General features: G+C 35.8%; 1 protein-coding gene, 1 long non-coding RNA gene and 1 other non-coding gene across 8 annotated transcripts; 1 reads left to right on the top strand and 2 right to left on the bottom strand.

Moving 5' to 3' along the window:
- Positions 1-4,051: 4,051 nt before the first annotated feature.
- On the bottom strand, positions 4,052-4,124 carry TRNAA-AGC (transfer RNA alanine (anticodon AGC)). Its single transcript has one exon. It is a non-coding gene; the product is annotated as a tRNA-Ala (tRNA).
- A 3,118-nt stretch (positions 4,125-7,242) lies between these two features.
- Positions 7,243-10,091, top strand: LOC103448984 (uncharacterized). Its single transcript, XR_001791509.3, has 3 exons — positions 7,243-7,469; positions 7,619-9,621; positions 9,724-10,091. It is a non-coding gene; the product is annotated as an uncharacterized lncRNA (long non-coding RNA).
- Positions 10,092-14,912: 4,821 nt separating this feature from the next.
- LOC103448977 (FCS-Like Zinc finger 8-like) lies at positions 14,913-17,547 on the bottom strand. Of its 6 annotated transcripts, none has more exons than XM_008388245.4 (4): positions 16,831-17,547; positions 16,692-16,733; positions 15,847-16,603; positions 14,913-15,181 (listed from the first exon to the last, which is right to left on the bottom strand). In XM_008388245.4, exons 3-4 carry the CDS (start codon positions 16,566-16,568, stop codon positions 15,079-15,081), a joined length of 825 nt encoding a protein of 274 aa, XP_008386467.1. In that variant the 5' UTR covers positions 16,569-16,603; positions 16,692-16,733; positions 16,831-17,547; the 3' UTR covers positions 14,913-15,078. The 6 variants fall into 6 exon arrangements, with proteins under 6 accessions (XP_008386467.1, XP_070664670.1, XP_008386468.1 ...); XM_070808569.1 differs by having other exon boundaries at positions 15,847-16,614; positions 16,831-17,472; XM_008388246.4 differs by having other exon boundaries at positions 15,847-16,577; positions 16,831-17,472.
- Positions 17,548-20,924: the final 3,377 nt, after the last annotated feature.

Genomic DNA, 20,924 nt, shown 5'->3' with positions numbered 1-20,924 from the left:
TAATTTTTTGAAGTAATTAAGTAATGTTGTATAATTATTCCCTAGAATAATTTTAATATGTTTAATGTTATTTATTATTTTATTATCAAATTGGATTATTATTCATTAATACTAGGTTTTATTATTCCATATTATTTTTATAATTACTTAAATTCTTACAATCATTTTCTTTACTTCCTATTTAATTCTTCTGTAGAATAACTTTACTTCCTATTTTCTTTACTTCCTATTTAATATGTTTCCGTCACTACTATATTTTTTGGCCAAAAAGTAATTGCCTAATTTTCATGAAAAATAAATATAGGTACGTTTAAAATGTCCAATGGAGTTACTAAACGTAATCCAGCTTGGGAACATGGAGACCCAATAGATGGAAACAAATGTGGCACAATTTGCAAATATTGTGGTCGGGTAATGAAGAGTGGCAGAGTGACAAGACTTAAGTACCATCTTAGTGGATTAGATCCAGAAAATAATGTCCAACGATGCGATAATGTCCCCCCATAAGTGAAGGCATTCATCACCACATTATTAAAAAATAAAAAACAGCATAAGGAAAATATAACACATGGAATGGAAAATATTCGAGCTAGGCTACGAGGAGAAGTCATTGGCCAAGCGGTTGATAGTGGTGATGATGATGATGATGATGATGATGAAGACGAATATGATGATGACTTGGGACCTGAAGAACGATGCAGTTTCAAACAAGCATTACGTGCCTCCAAACAGTCAGCATGAGAAAGAGAACACCTTCATAAAATTCCTAATAGAGCACAAGGTTCCGGGACAAGTGGTGGTGCACAAATGAGACGGGAAGCAAGTGTTAGAGAATCACAACCAACACCACCAATAGCCCCAAGTTTATATAAGTCATCCAAAGCACGTCAAAAGAGTGTTTGGAGTTATTTCACTGGAGGTAATGTGAAGGAGGGAATAGGGCGTCTAATTAGCAAGTTCTTTATCTATGAAAATTTCCCTGCTGAGAAGGCATCATCACATCATTTCAAAAATATGGTATTGGGATGTCAATAGGCCGGTGTTGGAGTACAACCTCCTACTCCCTATGAGGTAAGAAAGAAATATTTGGAAATGGAGTATAAAGATATTGGCGAGTATGTTAACAAGTTGAGGTCAAAATGGGAAAGTAATGGTTGCACAATCATGTGTAACAGATGGACTGGCCCGACCAGATTGTCTATCATAAACTTCATGGTATACTCCAAAGGAAAGATAATTTTTTTGAAGTTTGTTGATGCTTCAAACCATATAAAGAACTACAAGTATATTTACAAATTATTGAGGGATGTAATCATAGAGGTGGGATAGCATAATGTTGTCCAAGTCGTGACCGACAACGGTTCTACATTTGTCAAAGTTGGAAAAAAGTTAATGAAGCATCATAATGTGTTTTGGACATCATGTGCATCACATTGTATTGATCTCATGTTTGAGGCAATGAGGAAGAGAGAGAATATTGCTACTGTTGTAAAAAGAGCTAAAACAATCACAAATTATATTTACAATCACGGTTGGTTGTTGGCAAAGATGCATGAATTTTGCAAAGGAGAAATTATTCGTCCAGCTATCACTCGATTCGCCACCAACTATATTGCATTAGACAACTTACTTAAGAAGAAAGCAGGGTTGAAGCAACTATTCACTAGTGACGATTAAGCCAACCACAATTTAAGCCGCTCAAATGCAGGTCGTATGATGGAAAGTATAGTGCTTGATCATGCTTTTTGGACTAAATAAGAACATGTATGCCAAGTGTTTGAATCTCTTTACAAAGTTTTATGGATCGTTGACACAGAAGTGTATCTTACTATGGGGGTAATATATGAGTTGATATGTGTAGTGAAGGATGACTTGGAAAGAAAACATGGTGCAAGGTGGGTCATAAAGATAATTGATGACCGATGGTATAAAACATTATACCACGATTTGCATGTAGCAGGTATAAATTATGTCATAATTTGCAATTCATTTATTTAGTTGCATAAGTATTATTTCTCTTATTAGAGTATGTGTTTCTTTGAACAACATATTATTTGAATCCTTGATACCAATACAAACCCGGTGTTGGAGATGATGGTACCCTTATACGTGTTGTACATAATGTATACTTTAAATTAGACTCTGCATCACCAGAAGTTGGCCAATTTGGAAATGAGGTACACAATTACTTAAATTATAATAATTACATTGTTGGATTAAACTAACACGATTTATTGAATTCAGCTAACATGGTTTAAAGATGCAAGAAGACCTTTTGGAGAACCAACATCAGTTGCTACTCGAACAAAAATGTCTCATAGTGAGTGTAAACATATTTCACTATCAGTTTATAATAGAATTTGTTGGAATTATTAGGCTTATCAACACTGTTTTTCATTATAACTGAATGGTGGATCATGTATGGGACTGATGTACCAACGGTAAGAAAGTTAGCAATCAAAGTATTATCACAAACAGCTTCCTCATCTGCTTGTGAAAGAAATTGGAGTACATTTGCACTCATACACACAAAGCAAAGAAATAGGTTGGCTCATAGTAGGTTGGAAAAATTAGTTTATTGCTATTACAACATGAAGCTTCAAATTCGACATAAGGAAGCAGAAATAGATCATGTCGATTGTGGTGACTCACTAGATGTTTTTGATATTATTGCTGAAGATGATGATACAGAGGGTAACCAACTTTATCAATGGATTAGACCTCTTCATTTAGATGATGATAAAGGCAACTCAGCTCCCAGAGTTGCTGAAGAAGCACATAATGAAGGGATAAACGTAGAAAGAGTATTAGATGAGGAGGTGGGATCTAGCAGCGCTGACTCTTTGGAAGAACTTTTGCGCCCAAGACCAAGAAACACTGGAATTCCACCTTCTTCCAATCCTACACAACCACAAGATCATGCTAATACTAATGATAGATCTAGTACAAGATCAGGAAACTCACCTACCACCGGAGGTGGGAATGATGAAGGATAGTGTAGAGCTGGAGGTAGTGGTAGATATGGAAACTATGTTGGACCACCTCCCGGATTTATAAGCCCATTCACTGGTGAGGCAAACTTCACGCATGCAACACAGGATAAGGACCATGGTAGTAGGCGGGCATGACCAGGAATTGGTGTCATAGGGAAGGACTTTACTCGTAGAGAAAGAGGCAAGGGGACTTTGTCAAGTCAAGAAGATGACTCGTTATCTGTAACTTTGGACTCTGTTGGAGTGTGAAGTAGTAACTATGGTTATACTCATAACCAACCATTTCCCTACCCTTCATATCACATTCCTGTTGGGATGGAATCAAGCGACTCAGGGAAAGAATTCGAGACTCAATTTTTAAATGATTTTGCTCATGGACAACGTCAATCAATCTCGGATCCATATGAGTGACATGTTAACAATTACATGCAAAACTATTTTGGGGATTTATCATTTGATGACTACTCTTCACAATACACTTACTCTACACATAGAGATGATGAAGATAGTGAAAAATTTGAACCTCATAGGAACTCTATGTGGTACTAAGTCACTCATGTATCTTACCATGCAATGTATAAAGTGTAAAATATTGTACTAATTCATTATATATAAATGATTATGGTGTGTTTAAACTTCTTTCATTAATTACTACATATTTTCTACACTCACAATGTTTGCTAGCTCGCTATATAATCAACTTAAATCAGTTAAATCCATCATGAAATGCATTTCCTACCAATTTTTTTGTGATAAACTAATAGATAATTGACTAAATAAACATCCTACAAAGTTTCAATAAAAATTTCCAAGTTTTTCTTACAATTTCCATGATTTTTATTCAATTTTTATCGATATCGATAATATCCCGATATTTCCATCCAAATTTCCGTGTTTTTGAACTATCGATATTTCCGATATCAACGATATTTTATACCCTTCCGTTACTACAATGGTGGGAATGAGTTGAGATCCCTTGTCAATAGCTAATGTAATATAACAAAATTTATTGTTAAAAAATTAGCAAGGAATAACAATTGTCAAAAAATTTAAAAATATGGAGAAGTGGGGTATCGATCCCCATACCTCTCGCATGCTAAGCGAGCGCTCTACCATCTGAGCTACATCCCCGTTTTGAGACGTTCATTCCACTTAAGTTTAATAATGTCACTAAAGTGAAATTGTGGCACATTCGGAATGGTATTCATGGGCATCTTTCCACCTTTGAAGCTCACCCACCGAAGCAAATATCCCCACTTTAGGATTTATTCGTTGCGGGAAAAAGGAGAAACATTGTTTATTTTTATTTTTATTTTCATGCATATCTTTGTCTATGTTACATAGAAAAATTATCATCAAATTGGATGATAGAAAATTAAAAAAATAAACAAAAATGTAAACGAGAAAAAAAATGTTAAAATTATTTATTTTTAATGCAACAATATATTTACACTAATTGAATCACACAATGAACAACATAGTTATTGATTTTTTGGACTCAACTTCGTAAAAAATAAACCTATATTCATTAGTAAAATTGTAATATTAGAAAAAAAAATTCAATATACCAGACCGTATTATCGGTTCGGTAGATTGAATTTTTTTTAAAATATTAACTAAGGGAAATCATTTAATTTTTTAAAGTTGGAGAGCAAAATTATGAGACCGACCTAAAAGACGGACACGTGTAGGTCGCTAACCCACTACACAACACGTCAAAGTCTCCAACAACTTTTTTCATTTATTTATTTATTTGCACACTATCTTTTTTTTGCCGATATTTTTGCACATATTTTAGTAAAGATGACTTTCGTGGGTCCGACTTTTTTGATTCAGACTTATCTAGGTACACCAAAACGCCCTCATCACTCATAAGTTTTATTTTGATTTTCAGTAGAGTTATCAGTTATGAGTGTTTTTAATGGGCATATGAGAAATTTTATTTAAATCCATGTAATTTCTTTGTACACTTAATTTAAAATTTAAATATTAATTATTTATTTTACCTTATTGCATAATTACTATTAAGTACAAAATGAAATTAATAATAAAACTTAAATTTATTAATAAACTCAAACACTATAATTAAGCCATAAGATCACTCTTTGTTTATCTTACATTCATTCCGGCTAAACCCCTAATAGCTCTCATAGAGAAAAACAAGTTTTTTTTATTGATGGATGATGATTTTGAAGTTTTGAATCCTCCAATTTATCATATGTTTATTAAAATACAAATGCACCAATATTAGTTCCAGCTTTACTAGCTAAACAACAGCCAATGGCATTGAACGATCGAAGCTTCCACATAGAGCTCTAGCTCAACTCAATTTCTTCTTCCTCATTCCTTCTTTGATGATCTCCTCCTCTAGTCCCATAAATTTTTTTCCCAAATGAAACTGAGGCCTGGGTCAAGATATGTGCCATATTACTATTGTCTTTTGTTGCACCTCTATGAATAAGTATCCTAGTAATCCCAGCGTAGTGCAAAGACTCAACAATTTGCAGTGCAGTCACACATTTGTTAGTTCGAGCTTCAGCATCAACTCCTTTCTTTACCAACATCTTAATCACATCTGCATGTCCCGACTCCGCTGCACAGTGCAACGCGGTGTATCCATCCTCATCTTTAGCATCCATATCCACACCCTTTTCAAGCAATGTTCAAATGACTTCTATCTTCCCTTTGAAACAAGCTTTATGGAGAGCAGTCCACCCATGTAGGTCTCTTCCATTGATTGCTGCAGCTAACATTGAAGAAGTTAGCAGTGTTTTCTCCAGATTCTTGCGCAAACCACGTGTTTAAGGAGCCATACGGTTTACTTTATTAAAGCTATTCATATCTCATGTATGCATACATGATTGAAGACTGGTGACATATGCATACGTGGTTTGCAAGAAATCGTCTTGGATGCATGTGGGAATGGTTTATGATAGAACATTAATGTTGAAGTTTGGTTTTTATGGCAGGTATGAGTCACCTTACTGGAGAGGCCTTGCAGAAAGATGCATTCAAGTAAGCATGGATATACAGGAAAAAACGCCTAAAGCGAGCTGACACCTCTCAGTCTCAATCTCATTCTCAACCCAAATCTTGATCCCAATCCAATCATACATTGTTATAAGCTAAATAGCATATGGGTGTAAAGATAATCTTACATTTTGAATTGGGTTTGAGATGGTAGTTTAGGTAATAAATTTGGGTTTAAAGAGATATTAATTCTTTAATAAAAAACAATATGGGTAAAGAGAGTAAGTTGAGTGTAGAAAGAGGTTAGATGAGTTCAAATAAAATTTCCCTAGACATATTTGTTGATTTGTCTATCAAACTTATATAGAGCTATTAATTTTCTTTTGAACTTTAATTTTAGTTAATTACTTCCCAATTTTTTTATTATTAGCCGATTTTCTCCTTGAACTTTAATTTGAGCCATTTATCCCTTGAACTTTTATAAACAACCCATTTTCTCCTGATGCTAGATTTTAAATTTTTTATTCATTTTGATCACGCGGACAACACATGACAACTATATGTGGGCAAAAGAATGACAAATTGGATACGTGAAAATTGGATGAAGAATTTTAAAATCTATGTAGGGGAAATTAATGAAGAATTTTAAAATCTATGTAGGGGAAATTAGTTATTTATAAAATTTTAGGGGTACAATTAAAGTTCAGGAGGAAATTGGCTAATTATAATAGTTCAGGTAGTCAATCGACTAAAATTAAAGTTTAAAGAAAAATTAGCAACTTTGTACAAGTTTGAAAGACAAACTGACAAATACTTTTTTTTTATGTATATATTTTACCTTCGTTCCTCCCTAAAAAATTACATTTCATAAACTAAATTAGGATTATAAGGAACTAGAAGCATTTTATATGTATATTTTTTCATAATATGAACTAGAAGATTAAAACGAAAGTATACTTTCGGATCTCAAAGTCATTTTAATCGTTTAATAGTTAAGATTGTTAACATATGACAAATAAAACAAACTGAGCCAACTACTCGTATTGTTTGCAGACACACATAAAAGTCGTATTAGCACAATATTTCTTTTTTTTTGGGTAAAATTAGCACAATATTTCATACTACAGTGGCTAACAAAGAAGCAAATTAGCAGTACAACTTTGAACGTTAAGAGAGGATTTTTATAGACTTTGATTTTGTTCGCCCAAAAAGGAAATTTCAAGGGGTAAAATAGTCAACTGGGCTGTGCCATATGGGGCTGTACTGTACCACAGTAGTAGTGTACGTTTGTTATATACTACAACTGTAGACAGCCATTTTTTGTGCTTTCTTCGTCTCTCCTCCTTGTACCTTTCTCTCTCCCTCTCCCTTTCTCCTCTCCGGGGCTCAATTCCCCATTTCACTCCGATCCCCGAAAAACCAGTGCTCGAGAACCAGAAGCAGAGCAAAGATTGAGAGGTGATTACTGCCTTTGTGGTCCAAGTGAGAATTTTCTCGCTCGATTTGGTAATTTTCCATCACTTTCTCGAGAAAATAATCATGGGTTTTCGATTTGAATGTTTAATTTTCATGGGTTTTGTGTATTTCGTGTTTGGGGTAATCATTTTTACGCAGTTCTTAGATCTAATTTTCAGTTATGATCTTTCGATTTACAGCGAAATAGGTGCTTTTTCTGATCTGAATCTGATCGGGATCTGGGTCTTCGATTGGACTGATTTTCCTGCGATTCTTACCGTAAAGCTGTAATCTTTTAGCATTTTGGGGCTGAGTTGTAGAAGTAGATCGTTTACTCTGAGAATCGGACTGACTCGGCCGAGTTGTACTCTTTGACTCACTGAATCTTTTGTAATGGAGACTCTTCTGGTTGTGGCGCAGCATAAGAACCAGTACTATGGCCAGGGGAAGCCACACGGGCCGGGCCAAGTCGGCCCGTCGCCGTCCAAGGACTTCCGAGGGATCAATTGCCGGACTTTCCAATCCGGGTCAGGTATACTCCCAACCCCATCCAAGGCTTGCTCTACTCCTGTATCCAAACGGGGAGCATGCTCTGGTTCTCCTCCTAGGATAACTACAACTAGTCCAAACAAGATACATACACCTAGTCCAGTTTCACAGTCTGATAGCAGAACATTGAGTAGAAGCACCCCAATTGCTATCAATGTCAACAACTCGAAGAAAGGCAAGCACTTCAATGGAAGTTTTTCATTTTCTGAGCTCTGGGCCGGCCCGGCTTACTCGAACTCTCCCCCACCGAGTTCATTGCCAATCCCCAAGTTTTCAATCCGACCCAAGAGAACCGTGTCGCTCGAATTGCCCAAGTCGCCCGCTGATATCGAAATGCACCACCCAATTGCCAAGTCTACACCCGCATCCCCAACTAGGGAGTATTCTGGGTCTTCTGCTAGAGATCTCTTTCACAATGCTGATTCCGCGACCAAGACTCTGCGTCGCATTCTGAATCTTGATGTAGACGATGAATGAAGGGCAGATGGGAGCACTAGGCTCCTGTAAATAGGTTTAGATTGTATATAGAATGAATAAATTGGTTGGTAGTCTTGGGTTGTGATGAGTGTGCTTAGTTTTCTGTGGTGGTGCTACAAGTTAAAGTCATGGTTATGTTGGATGTGGAGTTGGCATTGGGGAGATGAATGGTTTTTCTCGAAAAAGTGGCATGGTATGTGTAATATGGGATTTTCGACATGGATGGGACCCGACCCGAAATTTTAAGGAAGCAGAAGGAAATTGTGATAGGCTTGTACTTTTGAAGGCTTGTTCTTTCGAAGTGGATGGTTGTCTGCACTATTGAATGGGGGAGATGATGGCTTATAGGGAAAAATTGGCATGGTATGTGTAATATGGGATTTTTGACATGGAACTTACGGAAGCAGAGGGGAACTAGTGGCACAGGGCTTGTACTTTTGAAGCGGATGGTTGCCAGCACTCTGGAATGGGAGGGATTGAGCAACCCGTCTTACATATGAAAGCAGAGGGAAACTACATTGGACGTGAACGTTCCAATGTAATCCCCTCACAAATTTGCTAATTCTTGTTAACCCTTTTAGAGTTAGGTGTAGGTGTCTTCTTTCGGTAACTGTACATGCTGTAGAATGTCTAGTGATCTATCCATACCGAACTTTGTAGGTTTCTATAGGTTTCACTTTTCTTCTGCGTTACGTCTTTTGTTTCCTTAGGGTTTAGATTTAGTGTCCTTCTAAATATTCTAACATTGTCTAGTCTCTTTGTTCCTTAGTTCAGCGTTGTCCCAATAGCTGCTTAGGTAATCTTCTTTCATTGAACACTCTTGCCTTTCCTGTTATAGCCTTGTTTGCATTCATACTCAACGAAACGTTCTTTACTTCTGATAACAATCTAACCCCTTTAACTACACTCTTATCAAAGGGTGTTCTCACCTTTCACAATCTTTTCTGTTTTTAAGAAAGAAAAGAGGGAAGGGGTAGTGATTGTTCTTTCGTACTTCTGCTTCATTGGTTTTTCGTCTTTAGGGTTGGTCAATCTGTGGTTCTGTCCTGTATCTGTATGATGTCCTGAGTTTGGAATTACCTATTAGTTCATTGTTCTTGTAAATGATGGTGCCGGTTGTGGTCTTCACATCGTATTCATCCTTGGAGATTGTTGATCTCGCCTCGCCATCGACAAGGTAATACATCTGTTTTCCTGTTCCCTTTCATTGTTGTGTTTGCCAACTCTTTTATAATTTGTTTCAGTTGTAACTAATTTCTTTTGAATGTGTGTGAAACAGGGTGCAAGTTGGTACACAGTATTCCGGAGGTGTGTTCGTTAGCAGTTCATGATGTAGTCCTTTATGCGTGTAATAGTTCCTTGCTGAAGGCAAATGCGGTTCCATTACATCATCACTTGTGTTGAAGAATGCATGATGTATGGAAAAGCTGTTTGTCTTCCATCGATCCGGTGGAGCATTGTAGTATCGGACATGTTTGTGGTCACCTTTTATATCTTGTATTTATGTTTCAATGTTGAGCCTGTTCTTCTGTCGTCTAATTTAAACTTCGATGCTAGCTTGTTTATCGTTATCTTTCGTATTCGTACGTTAATTTTATGGATGTTAACATTATCTATCTGTTCGATTTATATGGTCTGTTCCATTGATGTTGCTGTATGGCGCATAATGTTCTTTCGATCGGCTTAGATGTGAATCATGTACTTTGAGTTGCTGATGATTCTGTCGCCATGACAATTTGAAACTTGACACCGTTCGCAAAACTTTTTCAGTCCGAAATACCTCCATTTTGCGAGAAATTATTGGGTGCTGTTTGTGTTGCGAATATCGGTATTGGTGATAATATTGATATTGTAAATTTGTGGGATGGAAATATCAATATCAGTTGGTTTTGATAGAAATTACCGAAATTTAAAATGAAACTTTAGAGAATGTCAAACTCAGATTTAGATGAAATATAAGAATCTTTTTTTGATATTTAACTTATATATCGAAAACATCAACAAAATTTGATATTGAAAATATCGATCATATCGAAAATATTTCAAACGCTAGTTGCAACCCGCGGTCAGACTCGAGAATATTGTCCAGCTTGGGGGGTGCTTCCATTTCATCTTTGAGGATTATTCTCATGGAAGATTGGTAATTTTGATGTATGTCGAGAAGGTTTCTCTTTTCCATAACTCTAATTCTCCAGTGTGCAAACCGGTTGGTACATATTTGTGGAGGCTCTCAAGTTAAACAAGAAATTCCTAAACGGATTTTCGTTTGAGCATCTCCTACGAACCAAGCTCTTGGTGGTGATCTGTCCATGGTTGTTTTGTCTTGTGACCAAAGCATTTGATGATTTGAAGAGCGAGTTACATGAAACAGGGATGCGAAGGGGGTGGTATCTAAGCATGTCATGTGTTTCAACTTGTCATGTGCCGCCACTTTAGAGTCCCATTTCATTCAAGTATTTTTTGACAGGAGGTTGATAGCCACACCCTTTCTATCATCGTACACCCTTATGTTTAATTTTGTTCTTTTTTTTTTTTTTTTGATAACTAGGAAAACACATTCTAGGGCTAAGAAGCCGAACATAAGCAAGAAAGCCTACAAAGAGGCAAACACCACGAAAACTAAACCAGAGCAAAGCAGTGAGCGGGGATACAAGCCATAGACACTTGAACTAAGTTAAATGGTCACCCCAAACCCACCACACCAAGCTAATGAGGACAAGGAAGACCCCCATTTTCGTTAGTTCATGTTTTATGTTTAATTCTGTTCATTTTGTTCATTTTGTGAAAGCATTATGCAATTTGCTGCTGTATTATTGCGACCGAGTGTTCTTTTCCCTTCAATCATTGCTGATTTGTTGCTGCGGTCCAGTTTTTCACTGTGGTATAGGCGTGGAACGTGAACAGGAGAAAGGGATGAATGCCAAAGCCAACTTTGATACTTGTTTCAACAGTAACATTTGACAGACAACATTCCTTTTTGTCCGATCCCTTTAGGCAGCCTTTATCTTAAACTAGTCTTCTTTTCCCTCTTTCCTCATTACATCTTCGAAGTGCTTTTGGCTTCTTGGTAAGTTGGCCTCATCAGGCTCTGTTTACTCATGTGAGAGATTCTGATGTGCAACTGATGACATATTTTATATTGTTTACACCTCTAGTTTTACACTTTTATCGCGTGATGTTAGAGATATATATAAAAAAATATTTTCTCGGATACATTGTGATCTCTTTCTTTATACATTTATCGTTAGCTTTACTTATTTATACGAGAGATTTTGAGGTGTAACCTAAGATTACTTCATTGTATTTATATCCTCCATATATTTACTATGAGTAAGTTTGTTGATATACAAAGGGATATATCTTCAGCCATGCTGATAAATACACCCATCACAAGTTTTGCCTATTCACACGAGAGATTATGTTGTGAACCAAAGATATACCTCTCATTCAATGCACTCAACATGATTGGCGATATGATTTTTTTTTTTTTTTGCCTTCTGTTTTTGTATTAAATAGTGAATTTAGGGTTAATACCGTTTCTTTCACGTATTTGATTAGCGAAATGTGTTTTATTAATAGATAACTAGCATACGAGATACTTTATAGTTTATTGTGTAACCTAAGATTCATTGTATTTATATCCACCATATATCTACCATGACTAAGTTTGTTGATATACAAAGACATGTATCTTCAGTTGTACTGATATATACATTCATCACAAGTTTTGCTTATTCACGTGAGAGACTTATTCACGTGAGAGATTATGTTGTGAACTGAAGATATACCTCTCATCCAATGCGCTCTACATGACTGCCATTTTTTTTTTGGAGTTTTAACAAAACACTTCTGGTACTGTTCACTCTTAACGAAAAACCACTTTTTTACCTTTCCCTGATACTATTCACTACGCCTTTATTTGTCTATTTTCATTAAAACTAAAGTTTTTTTTAGAGTTTTCGTTAATTATTATTATTATTTTTTATATTGAAATAGTGAATATAGGGTTAATACTTAATACCGTCCTTTTTGTGTATTTGATTGACAAAGTGTGTTTAATAATATGTGGTTTAGATAAGATACCCATCATGGATAAATTTTCTATTGTGTCAAAAATACGGTTTGGTACACTAAGTGTCAGAATACAAATAATTTTTTTTAAGTATCTAACCATTTGTGTTATGACATTTGTTATACAAAATCGTGTTTCTGGCACATTAAAAAATCTCTTGGTATCGTGGTATGTTGGATGATGCAAGCAGATGTTGGTAATGATAGGAAAACTAATGCAATAAAATCTAGAGTAAATATCAGTTTACCATCCTCAAGTTTCGTGGTTTTCAACATTTGGTACATGAAGTTTTTTTCGTCCAAGAGTTATACCTAAAATGTTAATTTTGAGAGTCTCATACATCCGTTAGTCAAACTGTTAACTCTGCCGTTAACTGATGATGTGACGTCTATGTGGACAATGACTTGATGTCACGTGTCATTAAGGGGGTCCACGTGGAAATTAAAAATTCAAAAAAAATAATTATTTAAAGAAAAGTTCAAAAAAAAAAGAAAAAAGCAAGACCCAGATCTTCTCGTCACCTAAGCAATCCAAGATGCCGCAAAAAATCCTATCTAATTTTAGCTTCCTTTCCTATTCCGCCAAAATCCCTCGTCTGAGTGTTAAGATAAGGTGTCGATTCTTTCATCTTCTTTCGACCTGCCATTTGCAATTGCGAATCGCGACCGACCTGTTCCCCTTCGTCACATCGCCGTTGCGAGCGTCCAATCAGCCGAATCGACATTTCCTCGTCGACTCCTCTCACCACCCTTCCCTCTTCTCCTCCATTCATCTGCTCCTAACACAAACATTCTCCCAATATATTTGTTAGCTCTAATTCTCCAAAACCCTAAATCAAAATCAAAATCCAAAATTTTCGAATTTGAGTCATACAATTAGGTCCATCTGCACAGAGAAGAAAGAGAGGATGAGAAATGTGTGGATAAAGGCAGAGACTTAAAATTGGGGAATGATTTGAACAGAAGCTCGAGGTTTTCCCCAAATCCCCCCGTGCCTACCCTCCCACCCACACCTAGATCGTCTTCCCCAAATCCCCCGTGCCCACCCTCCCACCCACACCCAGATATTCCCGTCGACCAGTGTCCCCCCTCCAACCCAAACTTTCCTTCACCACCCCACTCTTGCGGTCGCAGGTGACGCAGAGGGTCGGGACTCTCTCTCTCATGTCGATTCTCGATCTCATCCCTCTCTCTCATGTCGACGTCTCCCTCCTCGCCTCGATCTCTTCGTCAACGTCGGAGAAGTAACTGTCATCGAGGAAGTTGACAACAGATTTGATAGAGGGGACAAAATCGGTGGCCGAGTTCATCGAGTTGTAGAAGGGCGTGATCGAGACTCGTTTGTGGCGTTGGCTAAGAGGGTTGGCAGGGTGGATGTCGCGGTCGCAGGTGACGTAGAGGGTCGGGACTCCCTCTCTCTTTCCCCCTACACACTCTCTCTCTCTCTCTCTCTTACTAAACCTTCTTCTTCTTCTTCTTCTTCAAGTTCTTAATCCCAGCTTGGGGGAACGGTCGATGGGGAAGATCTAGGTGTGGGTGGGTTTTTTTGGTTTTTTAGTTTAGTTTAGTTTTTTTTATTTTTTTTAATATTTAGTTAATTATATTTTTTGAATTTTTAATTTTCACGTAGACCCTTAATGACACGTGTCGTCTAGTCATTGTCCATATAGGCGTCACATCATCAATTAACGGCAGTGTTAACAGTTTGATTAACGGATGTATGAGACTGTTCCAAAATTAACACTTTAGGTATGACTCTAGAACAAAAAAAATTTTATGTACCAAATGTTAAAAACTAAAAATCTTAAGGATAGTAAACTGATATTTATCCTAAAATCTAAGTGAACTTCAAAAGTTGGGACAGCCTCTGCAATTTGCATCACAGTTCTTAACTGCTACCGATATTTAATTATCCGAGCCATCAAGTAATGTATAAATAATAGGTATGGAAATTTGGATCCATTTATTGGACTGAGTCTTTCTCCATTTTATTTATCCTTTATCCGATCAAACTGTCGCCTCTTTTTAATTATTCTCGAGAGTTTAAAATTTCTATACTAATTTTGTGTGTGATTTTTCTATCGATTATATCATTAAGTTTGCATGAAATTAAAATACTTTATTTTGGTCTATAGTTTTGCAGTTGTTATCATTTATTAAGTTAGCTTTGAGGTGATTTACTCTCTTACGTTACCGAAAATAAAAAATTATGACCTCCCCACAACCAAAAAAACAAAACCTCTTGTGCAGTTAAAATTATCAACGATTGATTAGAAAAGACTAAAGTTGGGCAGGTTCTGAGTCTTTCCAAGTTATGCAAGTAGGGAAGGAGAAGAATTTACATGTACCTAGGACGTTAAAAGGATGAACAAGTTAAAACGTAAAACATATAACGACTTATCATAATCATAGGACATTAAGTCATTAATTTAAAAAACTCAGAACTCTACAAACTTAGAATACCTCATCCTCTCTTATCTTTATCTGCAGTGGAGAGGGTATGAAAACATAAAAAAGGATTAAATAGGAAGACCTAACATTTTTTGTCTCTAAAATCAATCATTCAAGAACAACTCCTAAATGTATCATCAAGTTGTGTGTTCCCAACTTCATCCAAGAGCATTTCTTGGTACCGGCATTCTTGACTGCAAAACGCCTTCTCGCCTCTGCACGAGACATTCAACAGACAATAAATCGTTATTTAATTAGAAACAAATGTTGAAAAAATGATTTAAGCGTAGGATACATATAACCGCTACAAATGTTTGATCAAAAGTAGTAGAAACACTAAACCAATAATAAACGGTATGTATATTGTTTAGTGATTATTAAGAGAAGCATGCAATCCAATATCTTCGTCTTCGTGCTTCAAACTTCCAATAATTGAATAAGAACGTGTTTGAGATGGCTTCTAAAAAAAGCTAAAAGTGTTTTTTGACGATCAGAAATACTTATGATTACGCTAGACAGAAAAACTTATAAACTATGTAGGTCGGAGAAGTGTGTTCTGGGGAAGAAGACTAATCCTGTTCCTAAAGTAAAAAGCACCTACGACAAAAGCCCTTACGAACAGTATTTCGTACAAAAACAATTTCACAGTAATTATTTGAAGAAGAGCTAGAACTGTTTTTTGACGATAAAAAGCACTTCTGATTACGCTAGATATAAAAACTTATAGACTTTGTAGGTATTAAAAGTGTGTTTTAGGAAAGAAGACTAATCCTGTTGTTCAAGTAAAAAGCACCTACGACAAAAGCCCTTATGAACAGAAGTACTTCCTACAACAACAGTTTCGGAGTAATCATTTGAAGAAGGGGCCATTGAAACGAACCTGTAAATGTAGATGTCAATCTTCTGCTCAAGATTCTTCCTGCATGTGTAACAAAAGCTAAGGAAATTCTCAGAACCGGAGCTCGACTGATCCGACAAAGTATGGTAACTTTCCACAATGCAGTTATCAAATATGTGAGTCGTTCTCGGCTTCGGCCCACGAGAAATCACACAAGTATAATCCTCAGAAAGCTCCATTTCACTTCTCTCACTCACACAACCAGACCCTGAACCCGAATTCGGGTTCTCTGTTTGGATGCCAGAGTTAACAGACCCAGTTTCTGAAAACTGGGAATTCAAAGTCTTGGGGATTTGAACTCTGAGCTTAGTGCCAAACAGGACCTTACGGTTACTGGTTTTTGAATTTTTGTCTTCCAAGTTTTCATCTTTGAGTGTTTGAACCAGAGCAAGGCCAATGCCTTTGGCCTCAGATTTCTCCCAAAAGGGTTTGTTTCCGGGTTGAATTTTTGGGGTTTTGGGTTGGATTTGGTCACCCGAAAACGGGTTTTTTCCGAAGGGGAATGGCTTGGTGGTGTCAAGAATTGAAGTTGGGCTGATCAAATTTGAATCGGTTTCGGAACTGCCCTTCATCGTGAAGCCTCTGAATCTTGGAGAGTCGAAGAAGGATGGGCTTTTTGAGTAGTTTTTTTGAGTTAGAGACGGTTGAGAATCCGCCATTAGAGGTTGCTTGCTGGTCACTGTTCTGGATCTGTTCCTCAGCATTACTTTGCTCTATAGCAAATGAACTAAATTAATCACTGCAAAATAGCTAAAAAATTAATCAGATATTTGCATGAGAGACGGTGACAATATTCGAGAAGCGGTATTCGGTATTCGGAAACTTACCCTGATAGTCCGGCTATGAAACAAACTTCACTCAAAAATAACCTTTTGAGTATCAAAAGTAGAGCAAAATTAATCCAACATTGCCATGCGAGAGATTAGCAACAATAAAGAAAGAATATATGAGAACTTTAGTACTTACTTTCAGTAGGTCAGTAATTCCGGCTATGAAACAGACGTTTGTCTTGAAAATCACTATGAGCTTGAAAAGTAGAGTAAATTAAATGGTTTTCTTCCTATTCAATGAAGAAAAAGGAAACAAAGGGAAGAATCTCAGATAAAAAAATGAAAGGGGATTCTTGCTAAATTTCAGTGGCCTCCATAGATGAAAGCTTAAAAAAACAACATAAAGTGGTTTTTTTTTTTCTTTCAGTTGTGGTTATATTTTTTTGGGGATTGGAACAAATTGGGGCTCAAATTCCCATCATAACAAAGAGCATGCATGCCATGTGATCAGGGCAGGGAAATATAAGAAGAGAGCAGCTCTGGCATTTAGCAGCAAATGGAGTTCTATATCCCCTCTTGTCTCAGGCACATTTGGCATAAATGCTTTTGCTTCTTCCCATGAAATGAAAGAGCCATCATTTCATATAAGAACCTCTCTCTCTCTCTCTCTCTCTCTCTCTCCCCCTCTCTTAAAATATTTCACTTTTTGCTAGTGGGTTTTGCATCCCATCGATCAAGTTCACTTCCTCTGGGCAGGAATTTGCAACTTGGCCAAAAGAGAAAGCGAAAGATGGAGAAAAGAATAGGCCCTTTGTTTTAAAAGGGAAGAGAAAAGAGTGGGGTTTCGGGGTGCCTTTTATCCTTTTGAAGAGTGAGAAACAAGATAAAAATTTTAGCTAGACATTCTAACCACGTCATTTATAAGATAACTCTCATAGATAAATAGATGAGAAAAAAAAAATTGAGGTTCTACGATAAATTAGATGTAATTTATCAAATGGACGAAAAATCTTGAATTTGCCGATTACATCTAGTTCAACATAGTAAATTGGCTGAAAAGATAGTTCATGAAGAAAATTGACAATTAGGTTATAGTTTCAGTCTAATCTTTAATCTAGTCTAAAGAGTAATTGACAGTAAAAGGAGTAACTTAATTTATAAGTACATGCAAAATTCCTTAAGTCACCGATGTGAAATTCAGACTCTTAGACACTTCCTACATTTCAATGGCTTATTTTTAGCTATGGCGTCTAAAACTCGATTTTAATCTTATTTTGTCCTCCTCCACCCTACCACATGTGTGTGTAATTTAAAAGGTGTTACTTTACTCCCTAAAACTCAAAATTCACTCCATTTTGCCTTTGAAACTCGATTTTGATCATATTTTACTGATGAAACTCAAAAGTCATCATTTTACTCTATTAAACACAAAATTTGCTCCAAATTGCCTTAATCATGTTAACTCCATTATGTGGGTTTGATTTTGGTGTACCAGCTAATCCATTTCTTTTTTATTTTTGTCATATCTTTAATTTATTTTAAATTTAATTTTTCTGATTATTGAATGTTAATGCATAGTGGAGATCTATAATTAAATTTATTGGCACATATGGTATAGTCTTATTGAGTAGTAGGTCTCACATATATTCCAGATGCGACTTGTGAGTTTCAGATAAAAGAGACCGTTCACAAGTTAAAATAGAATAAATTCCGAGTGTCATTGAGTAAAGTACATACTTTTGAGTTTAAAAAAAAAAAACAAACGAAATCAAATCAAGTTCTAGACAACGTAACTAGAAAATAAGCCTATTTTAATATTTGTGTTCCACCGCTCGTATGCGGTCCTCATAACTCATAAGAAGTATTGAGTATTGACCACACAGCCACAAAACCCAGAAATTCGAATTTTTATTTTTTTCTAATATTTTACTTTTGTAGTTTTCTTTTCTCACATGATTGAATAGCTTTCTTTCTCTAATAAAATAATAAAATAGGCATCTATTTTCTCAAACAGATTAAATTTTGTCTTTCTACGAAGAGGCTTTGTGAGGAGAAATTTTTTATTGTGATGGAAACACTGGTGATATATAATATGTTTTTATATAAATGGTGAGAAATTTTATTTTTTAAGTTATTAACATTTTAAGATACATATTCCACCATTTATATAGTGACATATGATGTACCACCTCGTTTGCCGATTACACTGAAAAATCTCTTCTTTGTGGGGGTATTTTGTCGTGACTGGCTTGGACTTTGTGTGAAACTCTCTCTGCGGACTCTGCAGTTATGAATGCACAAATAAACGCACGCACTCATACGAAGTGTTGAGCTCATCCCTACGTTTCTCTTTGATTATATATATCCACCATGCAAAGTTATTATATAGTTTCCATTTTGATATTACAATGCACAAATTATTGGTATCACATCACTCTCTCTAGTTAAGTGATAAAACACAATTAATCATGAGTATATAGTTACTTAAGAAATACTAATTAAGACTCTTTATGGATTCTTTGATACCACACATTTAACGTTAATTTAATTATTGGTATCACATCACTCTCTCTAGTTAAGTGATAAAACACAATTAATCATGAGTATATAGTTACTTAAGAAATACTAATTAAGACTCTTTATGGATTCTTTGATACCACACATTTAACGTTAATTTATGTTATAACATTATAAGATATTGTGCTGAAGACATGAAGTGACAAAGAATCCATAAAGAGTTTCAATTTTGAAAAAGTTTCTTTAGCATTTTTCTAGTTACTTTATTAAAATAAGGTTTTTTTTAGTCAAAATGATATCTGAAATTTACATAACTAATCACTTTGGTTGTTGAGATTTAAAATCAATAAATGTGGTCCTTGAGTTTGTCCACCATCAATCATTTTGGTTATTACTTGAAAAATTATGCTAAATAAGGACCAAATAATAAAAATACACTCAATTTAATAAACAATGAACCTACACAATTTGACAAAAATTTAAGGTAATTTCATCATTTCATTTTTATTTAATGAAGATTTTTTACGGAAAAACCAAAATGATTGATGGTAGACAAACCCAGAGATCACTTCTACTGATTTCAAATCTGAGAGATCAAAGTGAAGAATTATATAAATCTCAAAAACAATTTTGGCTAAAAAGCCTTAAAAGATCTGTAGTTAGTAGGGCGGTGTCAATCATAAGCGAGGGTTGCCAACCTTGACTTGTGAAAAGTTATTGACTGAATTACTATCGAGTAGCTGGGTAAGACAGAATCGCAACTAAACACACTTTTCTACTCCAACCATCAATTATGGTTGTCTTTTACTTTCCTTTTTAATTCGCCCAAGTTCACCCACTTCACTCAAATCTTTCTGTTTAACTCTTTTCTTGATCTCTTAAGCTGACCTGAATTGTCTACCCTCCTCCATTTCATCTCCTTCTATTTATGTGGTTATGGTTAAGCCACGTCAACATTTTATATTGATTTTTTATAGAAATAATAAGACCAAAAGCAATGGGAATATAAAATGTTGACGTAGCTTAACCGTGACCACAAAATAAGAAGGATGAGAAGCGTATGAGATCGAGAGGACAGACAATCTAGGTTCCTCTCAAGCAACACTCGCTAGGACTTACCTACCAATAATGTAACTTAGACAAGAACCACCAAGCCTTTATACTTCGCCCAATCAAAGGAAAAAAAAAAGGTCCGAACCCGCCACCGACAATTAGTAGGTTTTCGTGGCAAGACGTACATGTCGTATGATAAAATATCTTGCACGACTCAGCTCCTTGATTAACCTAGATTTGGTTAAAATTTGGGAGAGTACCAACATTTCATGAAGCAAAAGTTAAAACACTTTCGGCATAAGTTGTTTTAAACATTCGATGAAACGAACGTTACCACATTGCTACATTATTTGTGTAGCACACGTTTGCTAAATGCGTTCCCATTGCAAAAACGAGGCTCTTGTTTTATGCAAACAATAACTCATAACCCCTCATCTGGCATGTGGTGATTAGAAATACTAATCCATTCTTTAGCGGATTTCGACTTTTGAGTTTAGTCTAAAATGCTTAGTTTTACCTCACAGATGCAAAATCCAGTACTACTTAAATGTAATCAGTTGTATGCTTTCTTTGATAAGGATAGTGATATTCACATGCTCATTTTTACTTCTGACATACCATGTGGCCTAAGCTTTTGTCTTCGCAACATTAAAGGTCAGTAAATAATTAACATGGTACATCTATCCCACATGACTAGCTAGGCTTTAGATGAAAGTTTTG

The sequence above is a fragment of the Malus domestica genome, chromosome 11, assembly GCF_042453785.1.
Source record: "Malus domestica chromosome 11, GDT2T_hap1".
Taxonomy (NCBI): Eukaryota; Viridiplantae; Streptophyta; class Magnoliopsida; order Rosales; family Rosaceae; genus Malus; species Malus domestica.
This window is presented reverse-complemented; position numbering and strand designations above follow the sequence as displayed.